Genomic DNA, 16,065 nt, shown 5'->3' with positions numbered 1-16,065 from the left:
ACACGTGCGCTAATTGGTGCGCACAATAATCCAGTCCAGGCACCAGGCGGGTCCTCCGTTTTGGAGATGGACCACCCTAGACCAAAACCAAATAAAACAAAAGGGAATTAATAAGCTGTTCAGACCATAAAGTAACCTGTATTCTCAAATACCTTAGTAGCCAAAGTTTACAAGTTTGACGAATGCTAATCTGTTAATATAAAAGCCTGGGAACGACTGTAACACAGCGCAAAAGTACATGGGTCATTGACATTACACACGATAAATTAACACGTAGATATGTCTACTTAGTTTGACAGATAATAACTTTAGTAGTACCGGGTTACCTGCTGTATCATACATGTACTACCTACATTAGTACCTACACACAAAGTCTTGTTGCAATTCAGAAACTACCATTATCTGTGACTACCAATTTTGAGTTTTGTTCATTCAGTAGGTACTTGTAAAAGCATACAGTATCAAAGATATATTCTCAACACTATACACTGTGTATTAAACTCCACCGCCCCAGCATGGAACTCAGATCACCAGCCTCGTATTCAACGACATCCGAAGCATCATCGAACCATGACATATCATCTTTCTCAATCTCCCTCCTTTTCCATCCAATTCTTTATCCCGATGTTTTACTGATAACAAAATATCGATAATCGATCCTTGTGTACTGTGAGAGTACACAGCGCCCTTGATATCTTCCATCAATACCGGCGCCATCGGCTCTCATATAAATCAGCTCCCCAAGCTAGATCATCAACAATGAGCTTTCTTCTGTCAAGATTTCACCAAGTCTCTTTACTTAGATATACTACCCGGAAACCAACAGTCTGGCCCGCGGCATCTATCAAAATGTATTCTCAAAAGCCGTCGTGGCTGGAAGCATGCTGCAGCGATTCAAGACCAACACCGACATTGTTCGCCTGGAATGTGTCAAATCTTGCCTCCTACGATGGTTCCCAAATCTCAGCATATAATGCGTCTGGTGATTCCGAAAAGCGTATTTATATTCTGGGAGTCGGTAACTTGGGTCGCCTCTTTGCCTCTTCGCTCGCTCAAGCCCCGGACAGGCCCCCAATCACCCTGGTTGTGCATAGAAAGGAGCTCCTAGAACAATGGGTAGACAGTCAAGGCATCGAAATTTCACGAAAAGATAAACTTGAAAAGAACAAAGACTTCGACATTGAGTGGTGGACAGAAACTGAACCCGATATTGGCCCTATACGAGAAGTTGCCGAGGGCGACAAGCTCAAGAACCTCATCATTACAACCAAAGCCTCGGCTGCATTGCCTCAAGTTGACCGGGTCCGAGGTTACCTGGATCGAAATAGTACCGTGCTATTTGTACAAAATGGAATGTCAAAACTTTGGCCACCTCATGGATCATCGTACGTCTCTCATCGCTACCACAGTAGCCATGAGCCCAACTACTTGGCTTGTGTTACAACGCATGGCGTCACTTCACAAGGAACGTTCAAGAGTCTACATGCCTCTCAGGCAGATGTGGTTGCAGGAGCAGTTCTTCCGAATTCCCTGGCGGTCGACAGGACGGCCTATCTGGTAAAGCAGTTGCTGGAAGCGCCGCACTTGGACGCCAGATCGGTATCCAGAGGAGAACTATGGATATTGCAGTTGGAGAAATTGGTGGTCAATGCTATAATAAATCCTCTAACAGCAATCCTCGGGTGCAAGAACGGCGCTCTATTTGACGAGAGTAATGAGGTTCTTGCTCAGGTTATTGACCAACTTTTAGGTGAGGCAAGCCAGGTACTGCAACTTCTCGTGGCGCATGAAAGTAGTGCAGACATCATCGGACAACAGGAAAGACAGCTACCAGCAGAACCAGAGACGACTATCGATCTCTCGCCCAAAAGCTTGCACAAAAGATTCTCTCACCCACAGCTGAAGGACATGATCTATCAAGTGGGTCACAAGGTCAGGGACAACACAAGCTCCATGCTGCAAGATGTACGCGCCGGCAGATCAACCGAGATCAGGGACTTCAACGGCTGGCTAGTCGAGATGGCAGCCTTTCTGGATCCAGAGCTGGACGTTGCATGCCATGCTACCTTGGTCGAGCTGGTGGAGGCTGGCCGTACCCTAGATGTGGATCAACTCGGAAACTACTTCAGCTGCTCCGTGACGGATACAGGGAAATCATGAAAGAGTCACGGCTACCGACCGGTAATTACAGATCTGGGGACGCACCCTTACGCGTTACAGAGCTGTTGACGCGGTCACTTTGAGTGCCCCGCTTATGATATTTGGATAAGCATGGCCTCTCTTTGGGCATCAAGAAAGAAAAAAACTTGATCACCGGAACATAAGAGACGAAATTAGTAAGTCGGTTCCTATCACTTAAGAATACACTCTTGGATCATTTATTTTTATAACCCGGAGCTTAGAGGCTAACTTTTTTGTTCCCCTAGCATGGATCAGGAGTGATGTATACATACAGCTCAGTTGACCAGGATTGTGATCGGCTTCGGGTCAACGTTAACACATAACATAGCAAGAAAAGGAGCACGAGATAATAACCACCAATATGGCTCTCATCCGTATTAGGGAACATGTCCTTTTGTATTGATTAACTCGCCTGGGGGGTTTTCCGAAAGTGGCGTGTTTTGTTTCGTTTTGTTTGGTCGCGTTTCTTTCTCCCTGGTCTCGATCGCTAGGGTACCAGCTCAACCCAACTTATAACACGCAGTGATATAGGGCATAACACAGGTGGCTATCCAGTCGCGCTAGCAGGCTCTACAATCTTTCTGCCAACCAGATGAAACAAACGTTTTCAAAGACTGACTCTGTCGTGGGGCCAAAGAGAAACATGCAGGCACCTAACCAAGTCCAGCGTCGCAATGCATCATCACCGAAAAGACACCACCGTCATTGACCAACCTCTGTCCATCGTTGGCCAATGTCACACCAATTCCCAGACCGTTATAGCCCTGGGATGAGCAAAGTCTCTGTCCAAGGGGTGACAAATCCATGACCAAGTTGAAGAGGGTGTTGTACCCCAACTCTATCACACATCGTCGGTGTAGTAACCGGGACTTGAAGCCAGTTTCAGACTTAATCTTCTACATATCGGACAGCCTGCTTGACCAGCATTATGCAGTGCCTACATCAAATAATCGACATCGACCATCCATCATGCCTCGCTTAGACGTTGCATATCGGAGATTTCACTGGGGATGTTTCAACGGCGGTAGCCTTTTCTGTCTCCCGGCTCTTGAACCACAGTACAGCATTGGTATCCGGGCAGCCAAGTAGTTTCCACAAGACGTGGCAACAAAGCTGCCTCACTTACACAGCGCCGGGATAGCCTTGATGGCTGGGAACGCTACATGCAACCCCGAAGTCGGGGCACGAGACCACAAACACAACGGCATCTTGTGTCACCTCACAACTGTTAGAAACCACCCTCGACATTGTGTGATGGCTCCTCGCATCTCCTCCAGCCGCGCGCCCACACATATATGCAGCCCTTCACATCTGTCCTTCACCACGTCACAATGAGGCACCATGTTTTTCGCCACATTAACAACATGCACGCTCGGATGGTCCACCGTCTTTCTGTTACTAATCCAGCCTCCATACTCACGACCGCTATCTTTTAGCGTGACTCGCATACCATGCGGTGCGATGCGCGTAAGAAGATAGGCGATAATCACTGTTGTCCCGGTCTTTTCTCGGACGACGTAGACAAGAAACACCGACAACTCCTCACAGTGAGGGACGGACCTTGTATGTCCTTCTGAGCATGTAGCCTGCCGGTAATTTACCTATGTACATATGTGCCTGATCAAGAGATAGCCGGGGGAACAGGCTTGGCCTCACTCAACCACAGGTGTCACAGCATGGCGTCCAAAGAGGAACAAGTTTCATCGGCTCCATCCGCTTACAGGTAACCTTCATCGGGTCCGGGGATGCATCCTACCAGTCGGCAACCAAGGCGATTGTGCCGTTATTATACACACACAGCTACGTGGCAAGGCCCCGCCCTCCGCTCGCCTTGCTCTCTTTAAGTTTGCCTGGCCTTACCTATATTATAACTAATCGTTAGCCACACCTATATATCTCAAGGAGAAAGAGATGGGTACAAGGATCTAAAGCATAAACCGTTTCGTTTCGTCTAGCTCAACTGTGGAGAACATGGTTCCGGTGAGACAAAGAAGACAGGGGCAGTGACCCAGATCCGAGGGAACCTTTGCACATTGGGAGTTATATCTTGTTTCGAGGCTTCGATTATAGGCTTTGCAACGGACAGACTCGCGGCTATAGGGTTCCATTCTGACATTTTTTCTAGCGCTGCTACATTGAAGCTGAGTAGGAGCCTGATGGCGTGATACTGATGGTGATCGAGCAGATCCCTCTCCTGTATGATCTAGCGTGGTCTTTCTTCCAAGTCTACCTGAATCATGGCATTTCCAAGTGCTGACTTGAGAGGGTTGAGCCCTTCAGCCACATATGCTAGATAGTTCTACATGTCATTGCACTCCTGCTCCATATCCCTTTCTTGTGATACCAAGAAACATTTCGACATGTTCTTGTTTCCACCTTCCGTTCCGCATACACAAAGCCGAAGAATACGCTGCGCCAGAAAAGGAAACCTACTCCGCCCATGATCCTGCTTTTGTTCTCATACATGTGTTGAATAATTAAGAGGTTGGATATAGTAATAAGATAAGGGTAATAAGTGACAAGAAAATGTGATCAGCCACATATCCCAGGCGATTGGACGGTGTCCCCTGGCTGAAGGATGGGGAATATTAGGCGCGTGTAAGTAAACGTTTCTTTCTCCTTTTCCGGGGTTTCCCATGTCTAATGTAATTTTTTTTCGTAAACGGACATAGGAGATCATAGGCGTCGAGACAAAAAATGGAATACAAGATAAGTTTCAAGAAAAAGAATGGGGAATCGAAGTATGATTAATGTTTTAAGAAAAGGATTTGTGACAAGAGGCCAGTGTCAAACGAAAGAAAAGTGAAACGGCCTGTAAGCACCAAGCAAAAAGAAAATAATACAGGGGTAACAGATGAGTCGTGGGTGCGTTGCGCCCTACTTGGGCTGGGATCGGTGTTTTCAAATCGATATGACAACTCTAGAAAATCGCCTTTTCAGACGAAAGTGAAGAATACCGTGATAAAGATTATGTTGAAGGAAAGTAGCCAAATGTAAGCGAGTGTGTTTGATGTCGGTCGAAAGGTCGTAAGGAAAGGATGATGAAGGCCTGCAAATGGGAGAAACTGATGTTGTAAAGTGTCGTAATTATTATTATGAATCCTCCGCTGCATTAATTATCTTGTTTTATTATTGAAGCTGATGATGAGTGTATAGGGGCTCTTCGGACTCCGCGTTTGAGACTACAGCTGGCGATAATGACTGCGACAAAGCCGCCAGAGTCGCTGGGTCCTCGACTATAAGTTGCTCAGCCCGTTCTCGGCATGCTGCAGGAGTAAAGCCGGTGCCGACTTTGTTCGCAACGATTCTCCATTTCTCGTTCTCGTAGTCCTGAAGTGCAGTTCGAAGCTTTTGGTCCTGAAAGTAAGTTAGTGAGTTGCTCGTGTAAAGAAACAAAAAGATCAAGATGCTGCTCAACGTACCGTTTCGTCGGTCCAATTTGTTGTCTTTGCTTTCAGCTTTGTACAGTATCGAACCTGCAATGTCCCTGAAGATCTCCCTGGGAAGAAATCCGCTATTTGCTTCCATGTCAAGTTCTTGTTCTCCTTAAGTTCAATCAACAGTTGATCGTCTTCTGGTGTGAACTTCAGCTTTGGTCCTCGAGGTCGAGGTGCTGGATCAGGCATTCCCATCTGTCCCACAACACTTGGAGCGCCACCCAGTCCGTCATCGCGACGCATCATCTTTGAAGGTGGCTCTGAGTCGGGAAGGTGGTGGTGGTGATGTATAGGTTGGTGCTGGGATTGTGACACAGCGACGGCGGCGGCATGAGCATAGGCAGCTCCCAGTGGTGTTTGTTGCATACTACTGAGGTCTGAATGGTCCAAGTCACCCATACTACCCAGATCGAGGTCACTTGGTCGCGGTCGTTTGGTGCCAGAACCGGGAACGGAGTGTTGGGGATGATTAGGCGGTGTCGGTGTTGATAAAGTCTGGTACATAGGAGCCATGACTTGACCCGGAGCTCCAAACTGTGGTGGTCCAAGACGATGGTGACCTAGCTGAGATGGATCCATCACCATCTGCGGTGACGGATGCTGATGGTGTTGAGCCATGGGTGTATGTTGGACATGAGGATTTCCGTGGTGCGAGTCGGGAGTGCCATGAATACCAGCAGTCGGGCCTCCGGTATGGTGGATGGAGGCCCGAGGCTGCTGGTGTCGAGGGCGTTGGTGAATCGATGTATCATACGCTGACTGGTGGTGATTTTGTCCTGATTGTGAGCCCTGACCCGAATAATCCACGGTATAATCCCCCACTCGATAAGTGCCCGCCAGTGTGCCTCCGACGCATGAGGTCCTCCAGAGCGAACCGCTCTGGACGGCCGCTGGGCTCTGAATGGAAAGAATTTGACAAGCTGAAGCCCTTGCGGGCTACGACGGGGAGAATTAAGTGTTATCTAGTAGCGTGCAGAACGTGATGGATTTGAGTGCGTCAAGCTAGGCTGCTGAACTTGTATTGGGCGTCTGAAGTATAAGTCAACAGCGTTATGAGCTACTGAGCAGCTCGCCACATATAGTGTCTGGATTCTGAATGATTGGTACCGGGCTAGAGGCTTTCCCGTTTCCGTAGTCGAGTGAGACGCTGGTATTTGGCGCTGGAGGGCTGTGTTGGGGGGGTGAGCCCGGGTTGGAGTCAAAGGCGTAGCGGTGGTGAGAAGTCCAAAGGAGTGTGATGAATGTGCATAAAGTTCGAATTTTCTGGCTTCGGAACAAAGCACTTATGAAGGACTGGAAGAGGAAGAAAGGTATTATAACATGCCGTCACAACAATCGAGTTCAGACTGTCGATGGGAAAGAGAGATGGTCCACGCGGTGAAGATTGGCTTTGTATATTAGGATAGGTCCCTTCACAAGATCTCTTTTAGCTCCCGGCCTGGGGTCAGTAAACGTATTTAACACAAGGGCTAGTAACCTGGCAAACGTTGCTGGAACCAGGGCCAGCCTATATCGTCTGATGACGGAGTACCCAGAGCAGGGTAGCAAGGAGAGTGGATCACTGGTCTGGCTCTGTTCATGCTGCAGGTTAAAGCACTTGGAGATTTTGCCCAGTCCGGTATGAGAAGAAGCCCCGTCCGCCGAGTGCCTGGGCTGCGGAGACGACCTGTTAACCCAGGCCAGGGTTCGGAGGGTGGTCAATTTGACGATCTTATGCCCATGGTAAGGTCTCCAGGGTGCCTGATATAGAAACAAGAGCCACCCCTGGTATCCATCATGACTAGCAAGGATGAGGGCACAATGCAATAGCAACGCTTTCAACTGCTATCAACGGCCAGATGGCAATTTGCCATAGTAAAGGCCCCTGCGGACAAATCAATTATGTAAATGGGCCTCTGTGAAAATAGACGACATGCAAGGTCGCTGGGCGGTGGTGCTTATTGGGGCACGAGTCAAAGGTGAAACGCGCTTCGCTTGAAGAGCGTGGAACTAAGCCATACTGAGCTGACCAAGTACAACTGTAGACACAGAGACAAAACAACCAATGCCAGGTTTTTCGCCGCCTTTGCAGGTAGCAGAGCCACTGGATGTGGGTTCCAAAGCTGATGGCGTGGCAACTAGGGAGAAAACAGTTCTGGTGTTTGTGCAGGACAGGAGGTACAGCGTGGAGCATATGGTTATAACACACCAGGGCCTGCTATATTAGATGGGCTCTGCGAGGATGGCGCCCATCAGCGTTACTAGATCGCAAGCAGAACTATACCCACATGCCAGGAACCTCTGTTTGACGAATCTGCATGTCGTAACAGGGAGAAGCCCGTGATGTTGGGAGAGCGTGCGCGCCGGGTAGTCGGGGCTGGTCCAGATTTGATCAATGTGAGCACGCACCATGACCAAGCTAGATCGACATCCTGGTCAACGGTGGCTGAATTGAACAAGCTCCCGCACTGAACCTAGGAGCCAAGTACGTGCAACAGTCAACTAATCATCTGCCTAGGAGCGGAAGCAGACTCGCAGCTCATGGTTGGGGCGCGCTCAGGTGCGTGAGCATGGGTCCAATAAGCGGGAGAATCGACCCTTGGAACCGATTATCTGGATCTATCAAAAGGGGAGTGCTGAGTGTTGCGGTAACTACATGTACATCCACGTCAAAAATGGAGGCCGAGATGAGCCTTGTGGTAGTTCTCTTGGCACGTCAATGGAACCGGAAAGGAGCTGCTGGTAAAGGTCATGAAGCCCGAAAGGTTGGGAACTCAGACATATGCGTGCATGCCTGTTGGTCTGAAGAGGATGGAGCTCTATCATGGAATAACTCCTGCATCAGACTAGACGAACCCGGTTTTAAGTCGGATCCAGATAACGAAACTTGAGGGCATCGTCAGGGAAGCGCTCTCGCCGGTAGCTGGCGTGTTTAGAACAGCCCTAATGATTGATAACTTGAGATTTTTCTCGGGGGCGCCAAAATTGCACACGTTAATGCTCAATGCCATGGCATCTGAAGCCCCCGGAAGAGTGAATCACGTAGGGTTCCAACGGTTTTGAAGCCGAAACACGCATGATTGTGAGGCCAAAAGAGGTCTTGGGGACCGGATAGACAGTGTTCCGGTGACAACAACGCATTGACGCAACTCTCCTGATGTGTGGCATATCAAGCGAAACGACTTCATCATTGTCGTCATGAACGATCGTACGTCAATTGATGGGCTAGGGCTAGAATCGAAATCCAATACCCTGGTTCAGGAACAGGAGCAGGAGTCGATGATGGGCTTCTAGAAGGACGGATCTTCTAGCGCGTACAGGGCCTCCTTGGCTAGCGCCGGGACCCTAGCTACCGGTGGAGCGGAGGGAGCACGCGCCGTGCTGAGTATGATCAAAGATGGGCACCAGTGCTTGTTGACGGTCGGTCGGCACCTCCTTAGGGGCATCCGATGATTGATGGGCTGAGTTTTAAGTGGTAACAGGTTGAGATGATGAAAATTCGTGAGTGAAGAGGTGGTGATTCTGCATCAGGGGGTGCAATGCAAATAGAAACTGGTGGCTTGGCTGAGGTGAAGAGGGGAAGGCAGGGCAGGTCGGCTGATAGAATGGAAACTGCCCGGTTTTAGAGATGAGGAAAGAGCAGTCAGTAAAACCTCGTTAATCAAAAAGACGGTAAAGAAAAAAGGTTAACAAGAAGGAGCAAATTTGGCTCCTCCAAACTGCCGGATAACAAAAAGGCAAGCGCTAGGCAGACATGGATATTCGCCAAATTGTGCCCGTAAGGTCCCGACACTTTAGGTGAACGACAACGTAGCAATTAACTACTAGACCTAGAATGCAACAGTATCGCTTCCCCACGATCGCAGCAACCTAATCTAGGTAGGGAATAGACGTTCAGCTACGTAAATTGAGCTATAGCACGCGTTGATATTAATTTATTCTCATCTATTCAACCGAGCTGTCATGATAAAAACGGTTTTACCAAGTGTAAACTAGACTGTAGATCCACGGATCGACCAAGGTATATATAGTCTCTGATAGATTAAAGCGACATTTGGTAAACTTTGAACCATAATATTTGAAACACTAAGATTGGCAGGCTGGTATAGACCAGGCAATATATAATGTTCATCACGCTCCAGCAGTTCACAAGCTTTGATCCAATTGCAGTCCGTATATGAGGGTCAACAAAGTTTAAGTTTTCAATTAATGATTTAATAAGCATTTAGGTGTATCCTGTTTACTAACGAAACCAAAGTAGACAGATTCCATCAACTCACAGGTTGAAGCTTGTGTAGTTGCATGGGATACCCTAAACACCGACGGAGGTGCGCAATGTTGCTCAGAGCTGCTCAGCCGACTTAGTAAGATATGACTACTAAGTGTACTATGTCCGGAGCCGAAGTCCAAGCTCGCATTGTCGAATAGTCTGATAACCACTTAATGGCTCAACGGCTCGGAAGCTAAAAACGCCCTGTACAATGGAGTGGGCACCCACCGTACAGGTGCAGTGCAGTGCAACTCCCGGAATGGAAGATATTTGATAAGGTCTCGGCACCTTGATCCAGTTCTGGGGGGATCGTCCATATTGCTGGACAAGCCAGGACAGGCCAGGCTAGACATTTTGACGCCATCGTCCACTCGAACCACAGGGCCTTGTAAATATCCATATTATTTACGCAGGTACAAACCTAAGGATGCGGGTCACTGTCAGGGGAGGTGACACGGGTTGAATTGGCAAGGGTTGTGGTTGATAAGAATAGAAATCTACGTCAACAATGCCTGTTGTGTCTCGTAGATCTTGACAGCCCCCCTAACCCCCCAACCCCTGGAAAAACTCAAAGGCCAAAAATATGTCATGTCCATCCATGACTGCATTTGCTTGCATTTGCATTTGCATTTGCCCCCCCACCTGATTGACGATAGTTGAGAAAAGATCTTCAAGAATTGATGTAAATCTTTGCCTCTCACCTCTGCAACCTAAATTTGCACCTAAGAAAGATCCAGAGGGGGGAGATGGTTACTTTTGCTACCCAACATAAACCTGACCTTCCTAAAAATCCACGAAATTCTTTAATGCTTCTACGCCGCACACTAAAGTCTTGATAACCAATAAATATTCCGCTCTTTTCACTGCTTACATTTGCATGAATGCATAAATGGCCAATTTCAATCTCCCCCACGCAATGCAGGTGACAGCTCGCGGCGCGTTTCCACGCCCTCGGTGAAGCCGCTAATCATTCTTTTTTCGGGTCCTTGCATCTGTCTAAACCCAATTCACCTATTTACAGTTTTCCTCCTCTGACCAATTAGACTGGATAGATAGATAGATAATAACTAGATAAGTGCTTAAAGATCTAAGCTTGGGATACAGAAAATGAATAACCCAAGATCGGGTACAACACGGCATAAAACACCTAAATTATTTTATCTATTCCCAAGGTAAGTAGAATTAAGTTTTCTAACGCGCCACCTAGCTACCGACGTGGGTTATCTACCATGCATACCCTTGTTCTCTTCCGTTGTCCGCTTTAACGAGACTGACTTATCTCGTCTTTTTCCAACTTCATCACAATTTAATTGCTGATGATGAATGTTAATATCAGCTCACCTAAAGATATAATGTACTTGAAATTCATGTTCGTATAGATTTTAATAGATATTCGAAGATTCTCAATACACTAAGTGCTTTTGGGTCTTAGGCTTAACTTACCCAATCAGTTAAAAGCTCACTGAGTTATAATAGATTATATCTTGACACAAGGCTTTGATGTATCACCAAGTTACTGATGCATAAAGCTAACATCATTGGATCCTGCTGTGCAGTTGTAGGAACAGGCCTCTAACTAAGGTCTCTAACATAACTAATCAGTCATGTAACATGTGTTAGTGACCATGTCTGTCTTGTGATCTCGATACAAGTTCGGCACACAAGGTCTCAAATCCCTCGTCTCAACTTCTAACTTCCTTCCATTCTCTTATCCATATGAATTTACATGCCTGTTAAGCCCCCAACTGAAAGATGCATATTTAAAATAAGATCCCTGAGTGAGAGAAAGGTATTAGAATCCCTTTTTCCAGTGCTTACCTTCTTCACTGGCGAGTTAGACAATCTTCAACCGGGTCGTTTCAGAGGCTTTGGAGACAACAGCTTCGTGGTGGATGCCTTTGAGGTTGGTGTGATAGCTTTGGAACTGGACCCTCACTAACTCTCTCACCGTTGGCTGACTGAGAAGTTACTGCATGTTTAGCACCGGATGTATGCTTTTCTTCTTTAACTGTATCCATCACATTGCGTAATCCATTAACAGCGTGAGGTGAGAAGTGAGCGAGATTGATAGCCTTCTGCTCAATAGCTTTCCCATTAACCTGGCCAGCCCTAAGGGGGGGCATTAAGTGCCTTCTTTAATTTATTATTTTCTTAAACGAGTTTGTTAATTCTTGCGTGAATGTCGCCGGTGTTGGTGTTATAAGCAGCATTGAGTTCCTCTTGTTTACTCTGACGCTCCTCCTCTTTATCCTGAAGTTCAATCATTGCAGTGGCCACAAGTTTGATCTTGTTATCGAGGTGTTCAATGTCAAACTTTTCACTCATCTCCAGCGCTTTAGCCGCTATTTGTCGAGCAGCGGCCGCAGAATCCATTGCTCCTTGCGCAACGGACCGTGCTTGTTCACCTGTCTCAAGGTTGGACGAAGCACTGGCGTTGCAGGCTTTGACGTTGACACCGATCAGGTCTTGGCGTCCAAGTTGACCAAGGCATCCTTGTTCTCATTGAGATAGCTTTCGATATCTGTCTCCTCGAATTCCTTGAGGCCCTCGTTGACATACATGAAGCTCTCGTTCCAGTGGCACCTGTATCCTGTTCCAAGGATGGATGTAGCTCCGACTCGCTTGCATCAGACTCTGCCCCTGAGTCTTGATATTCCCCATCTTCAGTAAGAGGTGCTGAGGCAGCATCGATTGAATCATTGATCCAGTTGGTGACGCGTTTCAACACCGGGCTTCTCGGTGCTCCCTTCCATTGTCTGTATAATAGACACAAGATCCTTAGGTAGGTACCTAGGTACCTAGTAGGTACTATTGATTTCCACCAAGTTAGTTTCCAAGCACGGCAAGCTAGATCCAACACACGCATCATGGAATGACAAAAAGGTAAAGAAATAACTTACGCAGAGTCGGTTTCTGAGTACGGCAAGCAAGATATCAGGTGCGCTCACAGTGAGATTTGTGATACTCAGTTGTTTAACACATGTTTCCGAGTCGAAGAAGGATGCGAGTTTAGTTGGAGAGAAAAGAAAGAGAGTGAGTGAAGACATCTACGTAATTTTGAGATATAGAAATGTAACAACCGTGATTCACTGACAACAGCTGCTAGACAGCTGTCAGCAAATCCAACCCACATAAACACATCCATTGCTATACGGGGTTGAATATTATTAAAATCATTCTCCTCATTGAATAAGAAAGGGTCCAAGCGGCTGTTCATTAATGTATTCCGTGCTATATGCAACAAGGGCTCTCGATAGAAAGTAACCATCCATTATCCTAATGGATACGTCCAATGACGATTTGCCAAAATACATGCATGGGCACTAAAGTTTTGCCTCCTGGTACTAGGTAGATATGTAGCATTACTTCAAATGCTATAACAGACCTGTTTGGACGCCATTCCATGCTCATCCGCTCCTGCCATTAAGACCCCCAATGCCCGGATCTAGTCCCTTGCTGGGAAAAGACATCCTCCTGGGCATTCTTTGCTAAACAACTGTCGCCTGGGGCTGGGTGCTTGCGAGTTGCAGTGGCAGTATGGTCCATGGCGAAAATGTCCGGTCGAGTAGGTGCATTCGGCTGAGTGCCTCAAATGTTTGCAATTGCAGCAGCCGGCTGGTCGGATTCGACATCTGCCTGCGCAGTTACATCCTGGTAATGCAGAGGAGGTGCAATACATTGAGTTGGGATGCCAACGTGGCGACTGTCTCATCCAGAGCATTGTATGGGTGAATGAACCTCGAGACCATCATCTCAGCCGGCAATGGCAGCAGGGTCTGCCAGTGGTGATCCCCATTGTGTCTTGCATCTGCGGCTTTCGCGAGGGCGTTCCTGGCTTCACGGGTAGTGCTGTTGTCAGATGCGATCATCTGTTGGGCGCTAGCACTGACTTCATCATAGTGCTTGTGGATCAGAATATACAATTCAAGGTATAATCCGTAGAACGGGTGATCCTTTCCAATATGCACTTCATCCAAGTTCTTGGGAGGAGGCTGGCCCTCCTTCCTCGGGCCTAGAAGCCAGAACTCGCACTTGAGATACCGGATGGCATCTGTGCGAGTCCACTGCTTTTCTCCCACTGCTGGTCGGTTGAAGAATCTGATGAAGGCGTGACTGTTCTCGTCTGGAATTATTACTTCGACCTCCTCCGAATCCTCCTAGGAAACCGGTGGATTGGACTCAGAAACTGAGGCATCACCTTCACTGCCATTTACGTTGTAAATTCCAATAAGATCGCCTGCATTTCCGCCATGCTTGCTGGCGTCCAGATCGTTGTGCTTGTTCTCCATGGCTAGAACTGTGTGGGCTTTGTCGGCGTTAGGTTGACTACCCTTGAATAGGTACTAAGGGAGAGATCGGGCTAAAATACATACGTATGTTGCAATCCGCGTCACTATTCGAAGGTGAACGGCTGTATTCAAAGGCGCATAAAAGCAAGGCACTTGACGTCAACTACCTTAGTACAGGAGGTAGGTAGGTAGATGAATAGGAGAAGAAGAGAAGGTAGGTAGGTAGGTAGGTACAGGCGATTAGGTCTTTATAGAAGGTGGGGTGGTCGCATGTGGGGCTGAATGTGCCTGAGGCCTCGGTGCGCCGTTAACTACTAAGGTACCTAAGGCTCAATGGGGAGAACTTGATTCAATCAACAACGCTCATTTCACATTGAGCCGTGCCTTGCGAATGGCACAGAACTCCCTAGATTTGACCATACTGAGGCCTTCGTTGAGGGTGTCAAGGACGGTGACCTCCTGTTGGGTCCTGATGGCATCTTAAGACGTGTATTCAACGTCGTAACTGAAGCGGCAGATCGCTGGGACAGTCCACAACGTTTATACTATCCCCCACCTCGAAGCGGCGGAGTGGTCCTCACAGAGTCAGAAGTCGCCGCTAGAAGCATAAGAGACGAAATTTGTAAGCCAGTTTATGATATTTTGACGAGTCTTTTAGGTTGTTTATTTTTCTATCCTAAAGCTACCCACTAACATCTATCAAAATAGGACTTCTTTGGTCGTGGCAGCCGCGCTGATTGTCACGCACCCGCCAGTCTTCAGATCTCCAGGGTTCGAATTACCTGAGCAGGAGGTACTTGTAAGCCCTTACTTTTTAGGTCTTTGGCTTGGCGACGGCACACGTTCGTCTACAACGATTTCCAACAATCACGAGGTTGAAATCGTGAACTTTTTGGCCCAGCATGCGGCTGAATTAGACTTACATCTCGTTTGGCATAAAGGACTGTCTTATGCTACAGTTGGACGGACCGTTTAGCTGACCGGCCATTACCTGAGGCTACGACCCCAAAGCCTATTAATCGTCCCGAAAAGCGCCAGGCTCAGCAGACCATTATTCAACAACGTCTTACCGCTGGTTAAACATTTCAGCCAAAGCGGAAGGCTAGAGAGGCTCGAACCTTCCCAAGAGCTGCCAACTATAAGGGAAAACTCAAGTGCAAAGACACCAAAACACATCATAAGAAGCCCGCTTAGTTCAGCTCCAGTGTCTCCTCGCCGCCGCCGCACTGGCGATTACATGCCGAACCTAGGCTCATCGTTCACATCTTCCTTGGTTTTTAGGGAACGCCACTCCTCCCCTGTTGAATCTATCCCTCCCAATGCTCTTTCTGAACTAAGGTCAGATGATGATTTTATGAGCATGGTAGGGGATTCGCAGATTAGTAACTCAGATGAGGATTACGAAGAAGACGTTGCTGGATTCAACGACGAAAACGATATCGATGACCTTGACTTCATTGATGCCACCAGCGACGCCGACGAGGACGATGACGAAGAAGAGCCAGAGGAGGGACAACGCCATGTCCGCCTACAGACTGGCCGCCATGCCTATGGCGATCTCCAGGACGACGAACGGGACCAATTAATCAGCGAAATCACCACACATTCTAATACGTCTACAAAGTCGGGCGCAAATACGCTGCTTAATGCACTCTGAGATTTAGAGGTGCTTACTCCTCGACACGTCATTGTGTATGAGTTTGACATGATAACCACGTCTCGTGTTGCGCCGAGGGAAGAGGCCTCGGTGTATCAGAGAGGTTGGTCGCTAGGAGCATAAGAGACGAAATTGGTGGACCAGCTTATGATATTTAGATCAGGCTTTAGGTTAATTATCATCATAAATACACGTCGGGATAACTAATTAATTACAAAAAAAACACGATTGAACGCCCATTATTACCCATTT

The 16,065-nt window shown here is 47.6% G+C and overlaps 5 protein-coding genes across 5 annotated transcripts; 3 read left to right on the top strand and 2 right to left on the bottom strand.

The window, feature by feature from the left end:
- Positions 1-849: 849 nt before the first annotated feature.
- On the top strand, positions 850-2,160 carry FPOAC1_002663 (uncharacterized protein; the record flags this gene model as incomplete). Its single annotated transcript, XM_044847239.1, has 1 exon — positions 850-2,160. The coding sequence occupies one exon, from the start codon at positions 850-852 to the stop codon at positions 2,158-2,160; it is 1,311 nt and encodes a 436-aa protein (XP_044713155.1).
- Positions 2,161-5,310: 3,150 nt separating this feature from the next.
- On the bottom strand, positions 5,311-6,131 carry FPOAC1_002662 (uncharacterized protein; the record flags this gene model as incomplete). Its single annotated transcript, XM_044847238.1, has 2 exons — positions 5,311-5,538; positions 5,604-6,131. The coding sequence occupies 2 exons, from the start codon at positions 6,129-6,131 to the stop codon at positions 5,311-5,313; spliced, it is 756 nt and encodes a 251-aa protein (XP_044713154.1).
- A 56-nt stretch (positions 6,132-6,187) lies between these two features.
- On the top strand, positions 6,188-6,601 carry FPOAC1_002661 (uncharacterized protein; the record flags this gene model as incomplete). The annotated part of the gene is made up of 1 exon (XM_044847237.1): positions 6,188-6,601. The coding sequence occupies one exon, from the start codon at positions 6,188-6,190 to the stop codon at positions 6,599-6,601; it is 414 nt and encodes a 137-aa protein (XP_044713153.1).
- Positions 6,602-12,018: 5,417 nt separating this feature from the next.
- On the bottom strand, positions 12,019-14,156 carry FPOAC1_002660 (uncharacterized protein; the record flags this gene model as incomplete). The annotated part of the gene is made up of 4 exons (XM_044847236.1): positions 12,019-12,332; positions 12,427-12,613; positions 13,545-14,024; positions 14,082-14,156. The coding sequence occupies 4 exons, from the start codon at positions 14,154-14,156 to the stop codon at positions 12,019-12,021; spliced, it is 1,056 nt and encodes a 351-aa protein (XP_044713152.1).
- An 86-nt stretch (positions 14,157-14,242) lies between these two features.
- On the top strand, positions 14,243-15,813 carry FPOAC1_002659 (uncharacterized protein; the record flags this gene model as incomplete). The annotated part of the gene is made up of 4 exons (XM_044847235.1): positions 14,243-14,270; positions 14,557-14,778; positions 15,133-15,219; positions 15,362-15,813. 4 exons carry the CDS (start codon positions 14,243-14,245, stop codon positions 15,811-15,813), a joined length of 789 nt encoding a protein of 262 aa, XP_044713151.1.
- Between the last annotated feature and the right edge of the window lie 252 nt (positions 15,814-16,065).

Source organism: Fusarium poae, chromosome 1 (assembly GCF_019609905.1).
Source record: "Fusarium poae strain DAOMC 252244 chromosome 1, whole genome shotgun sequence".
NCBI lineage: Eukaryota > Fungi > Ascomycota > Sordariomycetes > Hypocreales > Nectriaceae > Fusarium > Fusarium poae.
This window is presented reverse-complemented; position numbering and strand designations above follow the sequence as displayed.